This window comes from Lutra lutra, chromosome 4 (genome assembly GCF_902655055.1).
Source record: "Lutra lutra chromosome 4, mLutLut1.2, whole genome shotgun sequence".
In the NCBI taxonomy this organism is placed as follows: domain Eukaryota; kingdom Metazoa; phylum Chordata; class Mammalia; order Carnivora; family Mustelidae; genus Lutra; species Lutra lutra.
The window spans coordinates 176,626,785-176,645,575 of NC_062281.1; the positions used below are offsets into that span (position 1 = coordinate 176,626,785).

The 18,791-nt window shown below is 41.2% G+C and overlaps 1 protein-coding gene across 4 annotated transcripts in view; it reads right to left on the reverse strand.

Moving 5' to 3' along the window:
* PHACTR4 (phosphatase and actin regulator 4) overlaps positions 1–18,791 on the reverse strand; it is a 110,723-nt gene that overhangs the window by 82,511 nt on the left and 9,421 nt on the right. For 3 of the 4 annotated variants that reach the window (XM_047724074.1, XM_047724071.1, XM_047724076.1), the window contains exon 2: positions 4,216–4,269. In XM_047724074.1, coding sequence (XP_047580030.1) covers positions 4,216–4,231 — 16 coding nt within the window. In that variant the 5' untranslated portion in view covers positions 4,232–4,269. Of the gene's footprint in view, positions 1–4,215; positions 4,270–5,096; positions 5,306–18,791 lie in introns of those variants that run through there. The other variant, XM_047724075.1, reaches the window with a different exon arrangement.

The following is an 18,791-nucleotide window of genomic DNA, read 5'->3' on the forward strand; positions in this document are numbered from 1 at the left end:
GTGCGGTCATTACTCCCCCCACTACCCCCGCTATAAATTATTAATACAGATTAATAATAATTTCATTGAATTCTGCCAGGTACCTTTGGAACTGGATGAAAGGGAGGGAAATAAAATAAAGAGAATCAGGGTAAAAACTGTTTCATTCCTTCATCAACCTTCCCTACTCCATGACTTAGAATGTCTGTCCCGCACTAACAGTGGCAGAATTCAAGAGGTCTGTTTCTTGGAAGGAATAAAACAATTGGTTTCTGGACTGGTGACACAGAAGACAGTCGATGGTGGGAATACAGCACTGAAAACTGAGGGGAATTAGGCAACCACGTTCACAATGGAGTTGAATGGAGCATCTCCCTCCTCCCCCTGCCAAGTCCTCTTCTCTCCTTACCATCTAGACATCTATTTGACAGAGAGAAATCACAAGTAAGCAGAGAGGCAGGCAGAGAGAGAGGAGGAAGCAGGCTCCCTGCTGAGCAGAAAGCCCGACGCGGGGCTCGAACCCAGGACCTGGGATCATGACCTGAGCCGAAGGCAGCGGCTTAACCCACTGAGCCACCCAGGCGCCCCACCATCTAGACATCTAGTCAGTGATGGAAAAATCTACTCCTACTGACTTGGGCTTTTTCTTCAACAAGATGGACAAGAAGCTCGCCCTACAGAAAGGCCCAGAGGTAATCGGTCTATGCATTTAAAGCTTCTAATTTAAAGCTTCCCACTCTTAATCATGATCAGACAGCTAATTATTATGAGACATCAGAGGAAAACCCTAACATAAAACAGATCAAAACAAACATAGAAAAGCAACTTTAGGGGAAAAGGGACTGTGCAAGGCAAAGACAGGTTGCTGAAACAATAAAAGGATACTATGAAAGAAACATTCCCCGAATAAAACCTCCCAGAAATTCAGAATTTAAGAGTAGAAAAGAAAATTTCAAGTGAGGATAAAGATGAAGAATTCCTCCAGGAGGCAGAGCTAAGGGAAAAAGAGGTGAGAACCAGGAAATTTCTTGGAGGCCCAGCACTGAGAAGCACCTGGCCATCAATAAGAAGATGACACAGGACTGAACCATGTCCCCAGATTAGTAGTGCTATCCAGGATGACATCTGTGCACCACACCCAGAGAGACATCTGTCCAGATTGGAACAGTGACCCAAGAGACACACTGAAGGCTGCCATCACTACGATCTTTGCTGCCATTTGTCCTCTTTTTGAATATAAGAGTGTGGTGCCCAGGTGAGCATGGTCCTCGGCTTTTCTTGACTGAAGTGTTGATAAATTTCTTCTCAAAACACTCAGCAGTTTAATGAGCTCCTGAAAGCTATAGGTGGATCATGGTCATCTGGGAGAAATCACAGAACTCAGAACTGCTTACTTCCTCTGACCATACTTCTGCTACCTGTCCAAGACTGGGTGCACCCTGGAGCCCTGCCCAGTACAATTTCCAGGACAAGTTTGACTCTGCCCAGAGTTGCTTTTCTTCCATGGAACAGACTCCTTAAACTTCAGGAAACTGAAGCAAATATGGTCACCTGATGCCTGGGGATCCCTGAGATCATTCCAGGAGTTTAAGAGGTACAGCTATATACTTACTTAATAATACTAAACAATTATTAGCCTTTTCAGTGTTGACACCGTACCAACGGTGCAAAAGCAATAGTGAGCAAAACTGCTGGTACCTTAATGGAAGTCAAGGCAACAGCACAAACTGTAATAGGACTCACGGTCCTCACCATGACATTACTGCAGTTAAAGACAATGCGAGTTTTGATTTAAGAATGTCCTGGGCAAAGCCGTAAAAATTACCAGTTTTAATAAATCTCTATGCTTCAGTACATGGCCTTTTATTTTTCTGTGTAAGGAAGTGGTAAGTATGCATATATCTTATACTGAAGTCTAACAGTTACCTTCAATAAAAGTACTTGGGTAGTTGAGCTGCAAGCTCAACTAGCCATCTTTTTTCATGAAATACCATTTTTACTTGAATAACAAACTATGTTATTCCAGCTTAGATATTTGACAGATATTTTCTCAAAACTGAACAAAAGTGCATCTATCACTACGAAGAAAATGGACAGTACTTACTGCCAGTGACATAAGTCAGGCTTCCAAAAGAAAATTGTAATTTTGGAAGACATATTCACCAGAGTGAATCTGACAGCTTCTCAATATTTAAGACTTCTGATGGGAACAGTGGCAGAATTAACAAAGGTGATATTAAAATATTATATAATGAAATGTGTAAGTATCTGTCCACATAGGAAAGGTCCCAGAGGCCTTAAGTCTGTCCCTCTGGAACTTGATGGGTCAAAATCTCTCACTTTGGGGCGCCTGGGTGGCTCAGTGGGTTAAGCCACTGCCTTCGGCTCAGGTCATGATCTCAGAGTCCTGGGATCGAGCCCCGCGTCGGGCTTTCTGCTCAGCAGGGAGCCTGCTTCCTCCTCTCTCTCTGCCTGCCTCTCTGCCTGCTTGTGATCTATCTGTCAAAAAAAAAAAAAAAAAAAAAAAAAAAAAAAAAAAAATCTAAAAGAAAATCTTAAAAAAAAAAAAAAATCTCTCACTTTTATTTTCAGAATACAACAAATAATCCTTTTTCAAACCATCCACATAACTGTCAGCTAATCTAATTATAACAAAATTCTCACCCTATCTTAAAGGGACTCCATCTTCTTAGAAACAAACTTATTTTACATTCAGAATTCTACTCTTTGTCAAATGGTATTGAATGGACCATAAACTAGCAAATTTATTTTTTTAAGATTTTTATTTATTTGTTTGACAGAGAGATAGAGAGAGAGCACAAGTAGGCAGAGCAGCAGGCAGAGGGAGAGGGAGAAGCAGGCTCTTGGTCTAGCCTGGAGCCTGATATGGGGCTCAATTCCAGGACCCCGGGATCATGACCTCAGCCAAAGGCAGCCACTTAACTGACTGAGCCACCCAGGTGCCCCGCAAATATTATTATGTTTTAGAAGCAAATTAGAAAATTCCATTTTTCTCTACAATCCACATTATGAGTATAAATGTTAATCAAGTTACAGATTCCAAGATTTAAAGTGTAAGAGGAAAAGTCTCACTAGCACAGAACCCAACTTTTTCTCATACTGGTGATTAAAAGCACATTTCCATTTATGTTTCTTTTTTTTTTAAATATTTTATTTATTTATTTGACAGAGATCACAAGTAGGCAGAGAGGCAAGCAGAGAGAGAGAGAGGAGGAGGAGGAAGCAGGCTCCCCGCTGAGCAGAGAGCCGATGCAGGGCTGGATCCCAGGACCCTGGGATCATCACTTGAGCTGAAGGCAGAGGCTTTAACCCACTGAGCCACCCAAGCGCCCCTCCATTTATGTTTCAATTGACTACCGACAAACCATAACTTCTATAGCACCTCTCCCTTTGGTATTCTCTAGTAAATTTAATTAATTTAATGATAGATTTAATTAATTAGATTCAATTAAATTTAGGTTATGCCTAAGGTGAGGTAAGGAGGTCAGAGAGAAAAAACAAGTTTCCAGTAAACACCTTTGGAGTAGTCAAATGTTACTCTAGTTTGTCGTATGTACATGTTCTTTAGGATTTGTCACCAGGCAACCAAAATCAACTCGGTTTACTAAACTGTTCCTAAGTAATCCCCTCCAGAATTAACGTGGTAGTAGAATTTATGACAAAAGTAGTGACTGCCCTCTAGTGTTCACACTGAGGATTATGCTGATGAACTTGTAAAGTATGCTGAGGGGGTGGGGGGGCGTGGCAGAAACCCACCAGCAATTTAGGGTCATTAAAAGCAGAAGATAAATTTGGACCTTGCCAAGTTTTCAGCCATGTTCCCAAAGCGAGACAACAGATATTAACCTGAGTATCTAATTACTTGTACCAGTAGCCAGTGTGTCGGACTTCAGTCCTCTAGGGAACTGGGCATGAGCAGAATGTAACATTGGTAACATTTTTACTGTACTTCAAGTTATACTACCATAAAATGAGATCCAGACTTCTTTACATTTGGCAAAGAATCACAAAATGCTTGAATCAAAATCTTACTCCAGCATGCTGAGGTTAAACAAGGAAAAACGGCCTCTGGTCCCTTTCATGGCTGATGCATATTTTAAATGCCTATTTTAAATTTTAAGTACTTCCTAACTAGTCTTCCTAGTCTGCAATATGATTTTTTTGGAAAACACCCCACAAATATCATCTAGTAAGAAAAATGCAGGTAATACTCACCAAAGGGATCTTCCATGCCACTATTAACTAGTTTTGGGAGGTGGGGTATAGTTTCTAAAAAGAGAAAAAGGTAAATTATATACTTAAAACACAAAATCCATCACCTTTTTTTTTTTTAAAATCAGTAACACTGATTATAATTTAAAACTGGAACATTACAGAAATGTATAACTTATTAAGTGAGAATATTACCAACTGGGATTTATTTTAAGACAGTTCAGATACAGATATATAGTACAAATATATCATAAAACATTTAAGGCTAATTTTCATTTTAAAATATATTATTCTTGGTTTACTCAAATAAGTTTCTTTTCCAATCCCCATTTTGAATTTGCCAGAGTGCAAAGAAACAGGAAAATTTTTATGTAAAAACAAACAACATGCCCCCCAACAAAACACATAAACACCTGAGAAAGGATATCATTGATACCTTAGAAGGAACTGGCTTTGCCTAAAGAACGTAGAAGTTATCTTAGATATATTAAGTTGTCAGTTTAGAATGCAAGTAGGAAAATTGGGGCACCTGGGTGGCTCAGAGGGTTAAAGCCTCTGCCTTCGGCTCGGGTCGCGGTCTCAGGGTCCTAGGATCCAGCCCCACATCGGGCTCTCTGCTCAGCGGGGAACCTGCTTCCTTCTCTCTCTCTGCCTACCTCTCTGCCTACTTGTAATCTCTGTCTGTCAAATAAATAAATAAAATCTTTAAAAAAAATGCAAGTAGGAAAATAAAAAAATGTTTCCAGGCTCTTTAATTAGACAGGATCAGTCTGCCCAATCTTGCTTCATAATTCTCTTTGGTTTGGATCCCAGGGCATTCCCTAATAAACAGTCTGAATTGCTAAACTCTAATTCAGAGTCCCTTTTCAGAGAACAAAACCTACCAATAGTTGGTGCCAGGAGTGATCTGAAAAAAATCGGGAGTGTAAAGGGGTTTTGGAGTTGAATTGCTCACAGACTAGATGGCAATGAGGATCCCTCATCACCGGTGAGGGCCGTAACACAGATAATCCTGGTACAAGGTGCCCACCCAACTCTTAAACTTTCACCAGTGGTGAACAGTGGTGGTCTACGTGTGGACAGGAACGCTCTAGCTGTATCAGGCACTTGAAGAGTTCTGCGCATGTGAGCCCTCCTGCTGGTCGTTTCTTCAGTTCCTGAATGTATCATTGAAACAGACATACATGGAATTAGGGCAATCCCTATTTTGAGTTGTTGGGCTGTGGTGTAAGAGTTATCACGCTGGGAAAAGCTAGGTAGAAGAAACTAAGCCTGCCCTAGCCCACTGACAAGATAATAGATAACAAAACAAGACAATGTTGTACCCCACAGTCAAGGGAGGGGGGCTGGCAGAAATTAGTGCAATACCCCTGGTGGATGCAGAATTCACAGTGTGGTCCCTGAAGAAATCAGGCAAATCCTGGAGGCAGGCAGCAGATGGCCGCAAACTGAATCTAGTATACTAGAGCTACCACGCCAGAGGTATGTTCGCTAGAGCAGATTAATAGGCCCAGGAGCACTGTGTGCAGTCAACAACTGCAGGAATAAACTTTTTTTTTTTTTAATTTCTTTAAGTAAACAGGATCAGAAACAATTCACATTCACATAGATTACAGCACACATTTATATACAGGATAATGTTAATTCTGCAACCTTCTTACATAATATAGTCCTAAGAGGCATGGGTCATCTGGACTTTCTGCAGGACATCACAGTGACTCAAGATATATATATATATATATATATATATATATATATATATATTTTTTTTTTTTTTTTTTTTTTTTTTTTTTTTAAAGATTCATTATTTTTTTGTGAGGGGAGAGGGGCAAAGGGAGACAGAGAGACTCCCTGCTGAGTGTGGAGCCTGACACAGGGCTCAGTCCCACCACCCTGAGATCATGACCTGAGCCAAAACCAAGTGTTGTAAACTTAACCAACTGAGCCACCCAGGTGCCCCTCAGTGATCTACGATATTAGTAACATCTTGCTAATTGGGCCAGAGGAGCAAGGGGTGGAAAGCACATTGAAGGCCTTGTCAGAAGACATTTACTCCACAGAATGAGAGAGAAATGTCTCAAAGATTCAGGAACCCGTTATATCAGTAAAATTTTTATGGGCCCAGTAGTGAGGGCTTGATAAGACATGCATTCAAGTAAAGGCAACCAAGTAAATACCTGCACCGTGCATCTCCCACAATTAAGAGGGAACCATTCCACCTGAGAATCTGAGAATACTGCTATGGCTTCTAAACCAGGAGACATAAAAAGATGCATTTCAAGAGTAGCTCAAAACAGGAAAGGACTCTGCAGGCCTGGATGGTGATAAACAACCTGGCAGATCCTATGGTATTGTGGCAAGCTCCAGTGGGAGAATCACTATATGACCCCCTGGGGTTCTGGAGCAAGGCCATGACTTTTGTAGTGGAAAATCAAATGTCTTCTGCACAATGACTTCTGGCATGATACTGCATCCTAATAGATATGGAGCATGTGACCACCAAGATACCAAGTGCCCATTTATCTAGAATCACCCATTTTGACCTAGGTTCTGTGAAACACACCAAGTTATAATGTTGGGTGGACCCAGTAACAATCCAACGTAAGATCAAAGTGATACAACCAAGATCAAGCACAAATAGGACCAGAGGTCACAAGCTTGAGCAGAGAGCCTAAACCACCATATCACCTACCACTGTCATACAAGCGCCCCTCCCTCAGCATATACCTTTTTGGCCATATGGGGGGCTCTATCATCAGCTGACAAAGACAAAACCCTTATAGTTCTCACAGATGGCTGTATGGGGTACAAGCGAAAACCAGACAGGTGCTACACTAAAGGTTCCCTCAGGGGGTGGGTCCGAAAACAGTGGTAAAGGAAAACCTTCCCAATGGGCAGAGCTTTAGGCAGTACACTTGACAAAGACGTGGTAGGCAAATGTTGCGACATGCTGGTCAGGGGGCTTAAAAGTAGAAAGACTGGAATAGTGCGACAAGGAAGTATTAGGGTAGAGGCATGCAGGAGGGCTATGGAGTGGATACAACCAAGTTAAGATCTAGTCCTGACATTCATCAGAGAACACCTATCATGAAAGAGGCACTAAACAACCAAGCAGACAATGACTCAACCAGTTTCTGTCAGCCATCTTTTGTCATGGCCTGCCCAGTGCTGACTAAATAGGCACATGAGAAAAGGTGGTCATGGTAGCAGAGATATATACCATGCATGGACAACTGCATGAACTCCCACTTACAGGGATGCTCCAGTTACTGATGCAGCCAAAAGTCCAAATGGCCAGCAACAGAGGCAAACACTAAGCTCCAATATGGCACCATCTTTAAGGAAACCACTTGATGGCAAGCTGATTGACTATATTGGCCCCTCCCACCTTGAAAAGGCGAACAATTCATTCTGAAAGGAATAAGGACATAGTCTGGGGGTAGGTTTGTCCTTCCTGCCCTCTGGAACATCACCACACGAGAGTTCAGGAAAGGTTTAATCTACCAGTAAGCATCATCCTACACAGTATCACTTCCTCACAGTAAGTGCAAGATAGGTTCCAGAAGCACGGGATCTACTGGTGGTATCATATATAGCATCATCTAGGAGCTCCTAACCTAAAAGAGCATTGAAATGGCCTGATGAAGGCACAGCTGGACAGAATGCCAACCTCCTGGATGCAATACATACCCCAAATCAAAGACCTTCATATGCTATGTCTTCAACAGGAAAATTACAAGAATATAGGAAAATGGGGGGGTACAAACACAATATACCCTATTTATCATCAAATCCCAAAGACCCACCTGGGGAATTTGTGTGTATTATCCCTGCAATTGTGGGTTCTGCAAAGATTTACGTCACCAAAAGAGAACACTTCCATAGGAGACAAAAGAATCCCGAGGGGTGGGGGAAGAATCCCTAGAGTCTATAAGCTATGGCTGTCACCTGGGCATTTTCAAGTTCTTGTATCTAGGGATCAAAAGGCAAAGGAGGAATTACCATCTTGGCAGGGGTAACTGATCCTTATTATCAGAAAGAAGTAGGGCTGCTGTTCCACAATGGGACAGTGACAATATATCTGGAACCCAGATGATCCACTTGGGTGCCCATTAGTATTCCCTTTCCCACCGCTCAGAGTACAGTAAGCAGACAAATTGGATACTCTGGCCTGAGAAAAGCATGGTAACTAGTGGATCAGATCCCTCAGGAATGAGGGTTTGGGTCATACCACTAAGTAAGCCGTCAAGACTGGCAGAGATGGGGGAGTGCCTGGTTGGGTCAGTTGGTTAAGTGGCTGATTTTTGTTTTAAAAGGTAATTATTTAAAATATTTATTTATTTATTTATTTATTTATTTGAGAGATGGAGAGAGAGAGAGTGCAAGCATGCACAGTGGAGGTGTACAGGGAGGGGGAGAGAGAATTCTTAAACATACTCCCCAAAGAGTGCAGAGCACAACACGGGGCTCAATCCCAGGACCCTGAGATCATGACCGGAGCCAAAATCAAGAGTTGGCCATCCAACCCACTGAGCCATCCAGGAACTGCAAGCATCCGACTCTTGATCTCAGCTCACATCTTGATCTCAGGGTTGTGGGTTCAAGCCCCACACTGGGCTCCATGCTGGGTCCCATACTTTAAAAAAAACTGAAATTAAAAATAAAATTATCACATGACCCAGCAATTCCACTTCTGGATATATACCCCAAAGAACTGAAAGTAGGAACTCAAATACATATTTGTACAGTCATGTTCATAGTAGCGTTACTGACAATAAAAAACAACCCAAATATCCATCAACAGGTGAATGGATAGATAAAATGTGGAATATATTATTCAGCCTTATTAAGGAATGAAATTCTGACATGTTACAACATAGATGAATCCTGAGACATTATGCTAAATGAAATAAGCTAAACACAAAAGGAAAACATTATGTGATTCTACTTCACCTAGAGGAGTCAAATTCAGAGACAGAAAGTCAGATGGTGGGGCACCTGGGTGGCTTGTGGGTTAAGCCTCTGCCTTCGGCTCATGTCGTGATACTGGGGTCCTGGGATCGAGCCCCGCATCGGGCTCTCTGCTTGGCGGGGAGCCTGCTTCCCCCTCTCTCTCTGCCTGCCTCTCTGCCTACTTGTGATCTCTCTGTCAAATAAATTAAAAAATGAAATCATAAAAAAAAAAAAGAAAAGAAAGAAAGTCAGATGGTGTTTCCAGGAGCCGAGGGAGGGGAGAATGAAGAATTATCATCACTAATGGGTACAGAGTTTCAGTTTGGGAAAATGAAAAAGTCTAAAGATAGATAGTGGTGATGGTTGTAGAACAATGTGAATATACTTAATGTCACCAACTATATCCTTTAGAAATGTTAAAATGGTAAACTTCAGGGGCGCCTGGTGGCTCAGTTGGTTGTGTCTGTCTTTGGCCCGGGTCGGGATCTCAGGGTCCTGGGATCGAGCCCCGCATTGGGTTCCCTGCTCAGTGGGAAGCCTGCTTCTTCCTTTCCCTCTGCCCCTCCCCCTGCTTGTATGCTCTCTGTCACATAAATGAATAATCTTTTAAAAAAATTGTAAACTTGATATTGTGCATATTTTATTGCAACTAAAAAAAAGAAAGAAAGAAAGAAAGAAAACCAGCTCAATCTTGGTAAGATCAGAGAGTATTATGGCATTTTAACTACCTTGACTCCCACTTCCCTCTCCCAGCTTTGGGTTAGCTTTGAAAACCAAGACCCTCACAACCACAGTAGTTATAAAAACCAGCAGCCTAGCAGCTACTGGAAAGGACAGAACAAATGTGGAGATCCCTAAAAGTCCCATCCCCAGAGATCTGTTAGTATGTGATCTGACTGATAGCACCAAGAAACTCCATTCTCCTTATCTTTATTGGACCTGACTCAGAGCTTGTTCTGTGTGAAGAGCCCTATCCTTTGGACATTTTTCAAAAAACAGTCAGTTGTAGTTGTTTAACATCCCCACAGCCTAAGGCAGTGACACCAGCTGGAGGCTAACAGGACACTGAACAAAAAACCATAAATGTCCAGGATTGAGAGGTCTATATGGGCTTCAGGAAAGCTCTGACATATTCTTTTTTTTTTTTTTTTTAAGATTTTATTTATTTGACAGACAGAGATCACAAGTAGGCAGAGAGGCAGGCAGAGAGAGAATGGAGGAAGCAGGCTCCCTGTTAAGAGAGCCCGATGCGGGGCTCGATCCCAGGACCCTGGGATCATGACTGAAGGCAGAGGCTTTAACCCACTGAGCCACCCAGGCGCCTAGCTCTGACATATTCTTAGGGATCTAGAAGGGCACATGCATTTGCAGGCTCTGAACATACCCAGGAAAGGCCTGAGAGGGCCCTGATCTCTTACTCTTACTCTCTGGTTGACCTTGAAATTCTGTGCAAACAGGAAGTAATGGCTAAGGCAAAGTTGTAAACTGCCTGCTGGGAACACTGAAAGTATACGCCAATGTACAGACAGAACCCCCTTGGCAAAGGCTGGATAATTTACTGGTCCAAGACATTTAAGAAAATCTCTGTCTAATCATTAGCTAACCACTAAACCAACCAAGCAGAGACTTCATTGGTCATACAACAAAGAATACAGACTCTACAGATATTTCATCCAGGAAAGTCACTAAATAAAAAAGAAATGTGCAGGAGGGAAGGGAGAATCTGATTTGCAGATTGCCACATTATTTTAAATGCTCAGTATTCAGAAGAAGTTATGAGATACACAAATAAAGAGGAAAGTATGGTCTATATACAGGGAAAAAAACCAGTCAACAAAACCATACCTGAGGAGGTCTAGATGTTGGGCTTACTGGACAAAGACTTTAAAGATTTTATTTATTTATTTGACAGAGAGATAGAGAGAGCATAAGCAGGCAGAGGGAGAGGGAGAAGGAAAAGCAGGCTCTCCGTTGAGCAGGGAGCCTGATGTGGGGCTCCATCCCAGGATGCTGGTATGACGACCTGAGCCATAGGCAGCCGCTTATCCGACTGAGCCACCTAGGTGCCCCTAGACAAAGACTTTAAATAAACTCTTCTAAGTACTTCAAAGAACTAAAGAAAACCATGTCTGAAGCATTAAGATAAAGTGTGAGAAAAATGCCTCATCAAATACAGAGTAGCAATAGCAATAGCAACAGAAATTGTATGAAAAAAAAAAGAAAGACTGGGGCACCTGGATGGCTCAGTCCGTTAAGTGTCTGCCTTTGGCTCAGGTCATGATCCTGGAGTCCCAGAATCAAGCCAGGCATCAGGCTCCTTGCTCAGCAGGGATTCTGCTTCTCCCTCTGGCCCTCACCCGACTTGTATGCTCTCTCTCAAATAAATAAAGTCCTTAAAAAAAGAAAAAGAAAGATTTTTTTGAGTTGAAAAGTATGATAACTGAAAAGAAAAATTCACTAGATAGGCTCAACGGCAGATTTGAGCTAGCAGAAGAATCAGCAAAAACAAAGACAAGCTCACGGAGATTACCCTGTCTGAGGAGCAGAATAAAAAAGAATGAAGAAAAATGAAGAGAGCCTCAGAGAACAATCCTTCAAGCATACAAACCATCAAGTATACAGACATACACATAATGGGAAATTAAAACTGCCCCCAAATAATGAAAAATACATCCAAGAAACTAAAAAAAGTCTAAGATAAACACAAAATGATCCACACTTAGGATTCAAAATGATGAAGGAAAAAGACTTAAACCAAAATCCTACATCCAGCAAAACTATCCTTTTAAAACAAAGGAGAGAAGAAGACATTCCCAGATATACAAAAACTGAGAGTATTCATCCCTAGCCGACCTGTTCTATGAGAAACAGTGCAGACTTTCATGCTGACGTGAAAGAAACTAGACAGTAACCAGAATCCATAGGAAGAAATAAAGAGCGATAGGAAAAGTAACTACACAGGTAAATATAAAAGACAGTATAAAAGTATATAATTTTATTTTCCTACCTAATTAAAAAGACAATGTATAAAGCAATAATTACAAAAGCATAGCAACCGGCTTATGATATATGAATACATAATTTGTATGAGAATAACAGCACCACGGGGAAAAGGAACGAGCTATACTGAAATCAAACTGATATATACCTGAACAAGATTACTAGGTTGTTTTAAGGTAAAACGTGAATTGTAATTCCCAGAGCAACCACTAAAAAAAAAAAAAGACTAGCTGAGAAGTCAAATCAGTTGAGTGTTAACCTTCCAACAAGTATAAAAGGAATTAGAGAGAATAGGGGTATTAATACAGGGTACAGTCATTAGAAGCCTGAACACAGTGTAATCATTAGTGTAAACAAAGCTCTATTTGAACCCTCATGCTAACAGATCTGAGGTCAGTATTTTGTTTCCGATGTATGTGGCACTGAATAAATGTCTGATACACAAGTGAGAACATCTGGAAATGGTTAGTAAACATACCAGGATTGGCTGGCAGATACAGAAGACAGCATTAACAGTATCTCAACTGTTAACCACACTATCCACTAGATGATCAGGGTGACGATCCAGGGTTAGCTGACAGAGTTTCAATGAACAAACTCTGTCCTTAGAGAATCACAAACAGGAGGGTATCTTGCTGAAAGAATGCTGAGTAGTCTTTGTAGAAGAGGACGCTACTTCGTGTCTCCACCTAACCGAACGCCTGTGCTAGAAGTATTCCCATGGTTTCTATAGCCACCCATGTGCAGATGATGCCCAAACCTGTATGTATATTCAGTCCAGATCTCTCTCAAAAGCTCAGGGTAGGGACGCCTGGGAGGCTCAGTTGGTTGGACGACTGCCTTCGGCTCAGGTCATGATCCTGGAGTCCCGGGATCGAGTCCCGCATCGGCTCCCGGCTCCGCGGGGAGTCCGCTTCTCTCTCTGACCTTCTCCTCGCTCATGCTCTCTCTCACTGTCTCTCTCTCAAATAAATAAATAAAATCTTAAAAAAAAAAAAAAAAAAGCTCAGGGTAAAAGGCAAAAAGACTCTCAACAGTTCCAAGGCCCTGTGGTCATGTTCAATGACCCCATGATGTTCAACTCCTCTCTCCCTCGCTAAGCTTCTTGAACCTGCCAGGCATGCTTGGGGCTTTTGCACTTGCTTTTGCTCTCCCTGGAATGCTCCTCCCCCAGATTTTCATTCCTCAATTCTTTTAGGTCTTTGCTAAAATGCTGCCTTCTCAGTGAAGCCTTCCTCCTTTACCCAAGTTTAAATCGAAATCATCAGCATCATCCCACCCCACCCCTGCTTTACCTCTTTTCCCAGCTTTGTATTTCCTTTTTTTTTTTTTTTAAGATTTTATTCATTTATTTGACAGAAAGAGAGAGAGAGTGTGTGTACAAGTAGGGGGAAGAGCAGGGGGAAAGGCAGAAACAGGCTCTCCGATGAACAGGGAGCCCGATGTGGGGCTCGATCTCAGGACCCTATGTTCATGACCTGAGCCACTCAGGCACCCCTCCAGCTTTGTATTTCTCAGAGCACTTATCTTCTACATTATGTTATAAATTTACTTATTGTTTATTATCTCCTCGCACTAAAATATGAATTCTTTTAGGACATATGTGTTGCCTATTTTTTTTTCACTGCTATATCTTTAACATCTAGAATAGTACCTGGAGGGGGGCCTGAGTGGTGCAGTTAGTTAATCACGAGACTCTTGATTTTGGCTCAGGTCATGATCTCAGGATCCTGAGACTGAACCCCGAGTTGGGATCTGTGCTCAGCATGGAGTGTGAGTGAGATTCTCTCTCTCCCTCTCCCCCTGCCCATCCTCCCTGTGCACAGGCATGTGCACTCTTTCTCTAAAATAAATAAATGTATCTTAAAAAAAAAAAAAATATATATATATATATATATATATATATATATATATATATATATTTAGAATAGTGCCTGGAAGACAGTAAGTAAGTACACAAGAACTATTTTTATTTTTAAAGATTTTATTTATTTATTTGTTAGATACACAGAGTGTACAAGCAGGGAGAGTAGCAGGCAGAAGGAGAAGCAGGCTCCCCACTGAGCAAGGAGCCCAATGTGGAACTTGATCCCAGGACTCTGGGATCATGACCTGAGCTGAAGGCAGATGCTTAAGTGACTGAGCTTCCCAGGCATTCCACATTAACAACTATTTTTTAAATGAATGAGCTCCAAATCCACATGTCCAATTCACTAAACACCTCCACCTAGATATCCACAATCCTCCATTCAACATATACAAAACAATTCATCACCTGCCTCACTCATCCTTATTCTCCCCTCTTCGGGCAGCTTTCTAGCTCGCCACTATCCACCGAGTTGTTCAAACCAGAAATCTCATCCTCCACATCGTATGAGTCATTTCCAAAACATACCTCACAGCCAACCCTTTCTTTGTCTTCACTGCCTGAAGACAGGATAGAATCCAAAATATTTTACTGCCTCTCACAACCCAGCAATTGTGAAATGTTCCTAAACTGGGGCCTACGAACTCAAGTCTTTGTTCTCCCTCCTCAAGTGAGGCAATCCCTGCAGGAAACTTCCCCAACTGCACCTCCAGATGCTTCTTGCTGTGATGCTCTCTTTTGTGTCCACTGTGATGATGACAGGTCCCCGGTCAGACCACATGGCACTGTGCCGCAGTTCTACAGCTTTAAATACAATATATACACTGATGATTTCCAAATTCATATTGCCAGACTGAATCTCTCCTCTGAACTTCAAACTGGTATATCCACAGACTACACATCTTTATTTGGAAATCTAGTAAGTTTCTCAGACATAGTATATTTAACAACATATACTGTTATTAATATATGTTAATATGTTTATATATATTAACAACATATATATAAATATTAATACAACCACCTCTTGATTCCTCACTTCCTCACTCCTTTTTTTTTTAAGATTTTATTATTCAACAGAGAGAGACACAGGGAGAGAGAACACAAGCATGCCGGGCAGGGAGCCCAATGCAGGGCTCGATCTCAGGACACTGCCACCCAGGCGCCCCCTCAACTTGTTCTTTTTCCAGTCTCTCCTATTCAGTAGTTAAGGCCATAGATAAGGAAGGCAGGCAGGAAGGCAGGGAGACAAGGAGAGAGGGAGAAAGAAAAGAAGGAAGGAGGGAAGGAAAGAAGAAAGAAAAAGAAAAATGCTGACAGTGTGTTAGTTGCTATTTCAGATCATTATTTCAGTAAAGAGGCAACTTAAGTTTTCCAGTTGCTCAGGACAAAAACTTTGGTGTCATGATTGACTCTTTTCTTTCTTTCACAACCACATCTAAATCATCACCAAATTTTACCGCCTCTGCCTCTGTAATATATCCATAATCTAAACACTTCTCACCACCCAACTCCAAGCTATGGCCACATCTTGCCTTGACTAGTGTGTCAACTCCCTAATCCACCCTCCTTCCACTCAGACTCTTACAATGTGTCCTCAGAGTGGTCTGGGCAATCCTTTGAAGAAGTAAAGAAGATCTGGTCTCCCTATTACATCTGAAATTAACTTCAAATTTCTTACCATGGCCCTTGAGAGGCTACATAACCTAACCCGCTTACTCACTCGGAGACTTCACTTCTATCATCCTGCTCCCTCAGTTCCTGCTGCACTACCCTATTTGCTGTTTCTGTAATTCAACAAGCACATTCTTACCCCAGGGCTTTGCAAGTGCTGTTCAGACAGCCTGGAATGCTCCACTCTCAGAAATTGCATGATTTGCCCCTCTATTTCATGTGGCAAATTAAATATGACTTGCTCAGAGGGGCCTTGCCTGGACTACCTTGTCCAACATGGCAAACCCCTTTCCATCACGTCCTATCCCTTCACCCTGGCTTATTTCTATTTTTAACTTATTGCTAAGTTAATGTATACAAGACCTGAGACAAGACAGCTATTTTCTTATATTTTCTTCTTAAACTTTTCAAGTTTTAACCTTTACATTTTGGCCATCAATGCAACTAGAATTGATTTTTGTGTATGGTATTAGATAGAGATCTATTTTTTTATGACTAACAAATGATCTCAGTCTATTACTGAATAATTTATCTTTTCTCCACTGATCTGTAATGCCACCTTTGTCTCATATCATTTTCCCTATTCACAGGTTCCTCTACCAGCACTCTATACTATCCTATGTGTCTATTTTTTGATCCCAGGTCCAAAACCACATTGTCTAATAATCAGTTTTACAGTAAGTCTTCTTCTTCTTCTTCTTCTTTTTTTTTTTTTAAAGATTTTATTTGTTCATTTGTCTTAGAGCAAGCACAAGCAGGGAAACAGCAGGCAGAGGGAGAAGGAGAAGCAGGCTCCCCGATGAGCAGAGAGCCTGACATGGGGCTTGATCCCAGGACCCTGGGATCATGACCTGAGCTGAAGACAGATGCTTAACCGACTGAGCCACCCAGGCACCCCCAGGTTTATAATAAGTCTTGTAATCAAGTAGGACAAGTTTCCCCAACTTATCTTCAGAAGTGTGTTGGCTGCTCCACATACATTTTAGAATCAACTTGTCAAATTCCATGAAAAAAAAAAAAAAAAAACCTTATTGGAATTTTGATTAGAATTACATTTAATCTAAAAATCAAACTTGGGAGAACTTTCTTTATAATACTAAGTTTTCCGATCCATGAATATTTTATCTCTACCATTTATTTAGTGTCCTCTCTATTTGGACCATCTTTGTCTTTTAAACAGTTTCGGGGGAACACATTCTAATTTATTTCTATTGCGATTAAGAAATATTTTGTATTCCTTCTTACCACCTTATTTCCTATTTTTCATTTGTCCCACTTTGCTGATCTTTTCTCCTTTTTTGCCTTCTGCTGTATCAATTTTTTTCTCATTCCTTTTCCTCATTTCTACTTATTTTTATTCTATTACTCTTTTATTATTAGCTCTGAAATGAATATTTTACATTAAGTCTAAATAAGAACTCTTGGAATGCTTTCATTTCAAACCCCTTCCCTATTTATATTTTTTTGAGTACTTTCCATTTTTTTTTTTTTTAAAGATTTTATTTATTTATTTGACAGACAGAGATCACAAGTAGACAGAGAGGCAGGCAGAGAGAGAGAGAGGAGGAAGCAGGCTCCCTGCTGAGCAGAGAGCCCGATGCGGGACTCGATCCCCAGGACCCTGAGATCATGACCTGAGCCGAAGGCAGCGGCTTAACCCACTGAGCCACCCAGGCGCCCAGTACTTTCCATTTTTATATCCACAAATAAGATGTTACTGTTTTATCAAGTCAGTCCTTAAGGAGGTTTCCCTTACTATACATGTTCTTTGCTCATAATTCCTCTTTGCATCTCAGACCCTTGTTTCCAAGAAGCATTTTTCCTTCTTCCTAAAGTATATCCTTCAGAAGTTCCTTTGGTGAGGTTCTATGGGAATATGTTCTCTCAGTTCCTTTGTTTGAAATTTTTTCTTTTAAAATTATTTTTGACATACATTTTTACTGAGTACACAATTCTTAGTTGACAGATTCTTTTTTTCTTTTAGCATTTTGAAAATATTGTTCCACTGTCTTCTTATTTCTAGTATTGGCTCAACTGGTGCACCCAACAATATCTCAAAAAGTACATATCCTGCTAGGAAAAATTATATATTCTTGGTACACTTGTTTATATCTATATTTACAACCAGAGTCTATCTTGGACACTCAAAATGAAACAAAGAATGAAAGCTATTAATGATGTGACAGGAAAAAAATTTTTGTCTTTTGAAGTCTGTTCAAAAAAAGTTACAGTTGGGGGGCGCCTGGGTGGCTCAGTGGGCTGGAGCCTCTGCCTTCGGCTCAGGTCATGATCCTGGAGTCGTGGGAACGTGGGATGATGGGATCGAGCCCCGCATCGGGCTCTCAGCTCAGCGGGGAGCCTGCTTCCTCCTCTCTCTCTGCCTGCTTCTCTGCCTACTTGTGATCTGTCAAATGAATAAATAAAATCTTAAAAAAAAAAAAAAGTTACAGTTGGGAAATGCTTATTTTTAAGCACAATCAACATCTAACATATTACTTAAGGATAAAGACTTAAAAATGATACTAGGGGCGCCGGGGTGGCTCACTCGGTTAAGTGTCCAGTTCTTGACGTCAGCTCGGGTCTTAATCTCAGGGTTGTGAGTCCAAGCCATGTTGGGTGTGGAACCTACTTAAAAAAAGAAATGCGCTTAATATCCCCTTTCAAGAAAAAAAACCTCCTCCTAGTTAATTAAACACAGTCTTTTTTTGTTACCACTAAGAGGCATGAATCAGCTCTTTAAAATAGAGGTGTGGCTCACTGATAAGCAAAAGCACTCTCAAGGAAATATCTTAGTGAATTACAAAGGACATTATTTTCAGGAAAAATAAGATCTCAGGATGATCTTACTTTCAAGATGTTCAGATCAGAATTAATCCTATTATTTCTTCTCCTGAAATAATTGGGACTAGATTTGGGCTTCAGGAAATTAAAGTTTCTTTCTTTTTTTTTTAAGGTTTTATTTATTTGACAGAGAGAGCAAGCACAAGCTGGGGGAGCGACAGGCAGAGGGAGAGGGAGAAGCAGGCTCCCCACTGAGCAAGAAGCGGATGCTGGACTTGATCCCAGGACACCAGGATCATGACCT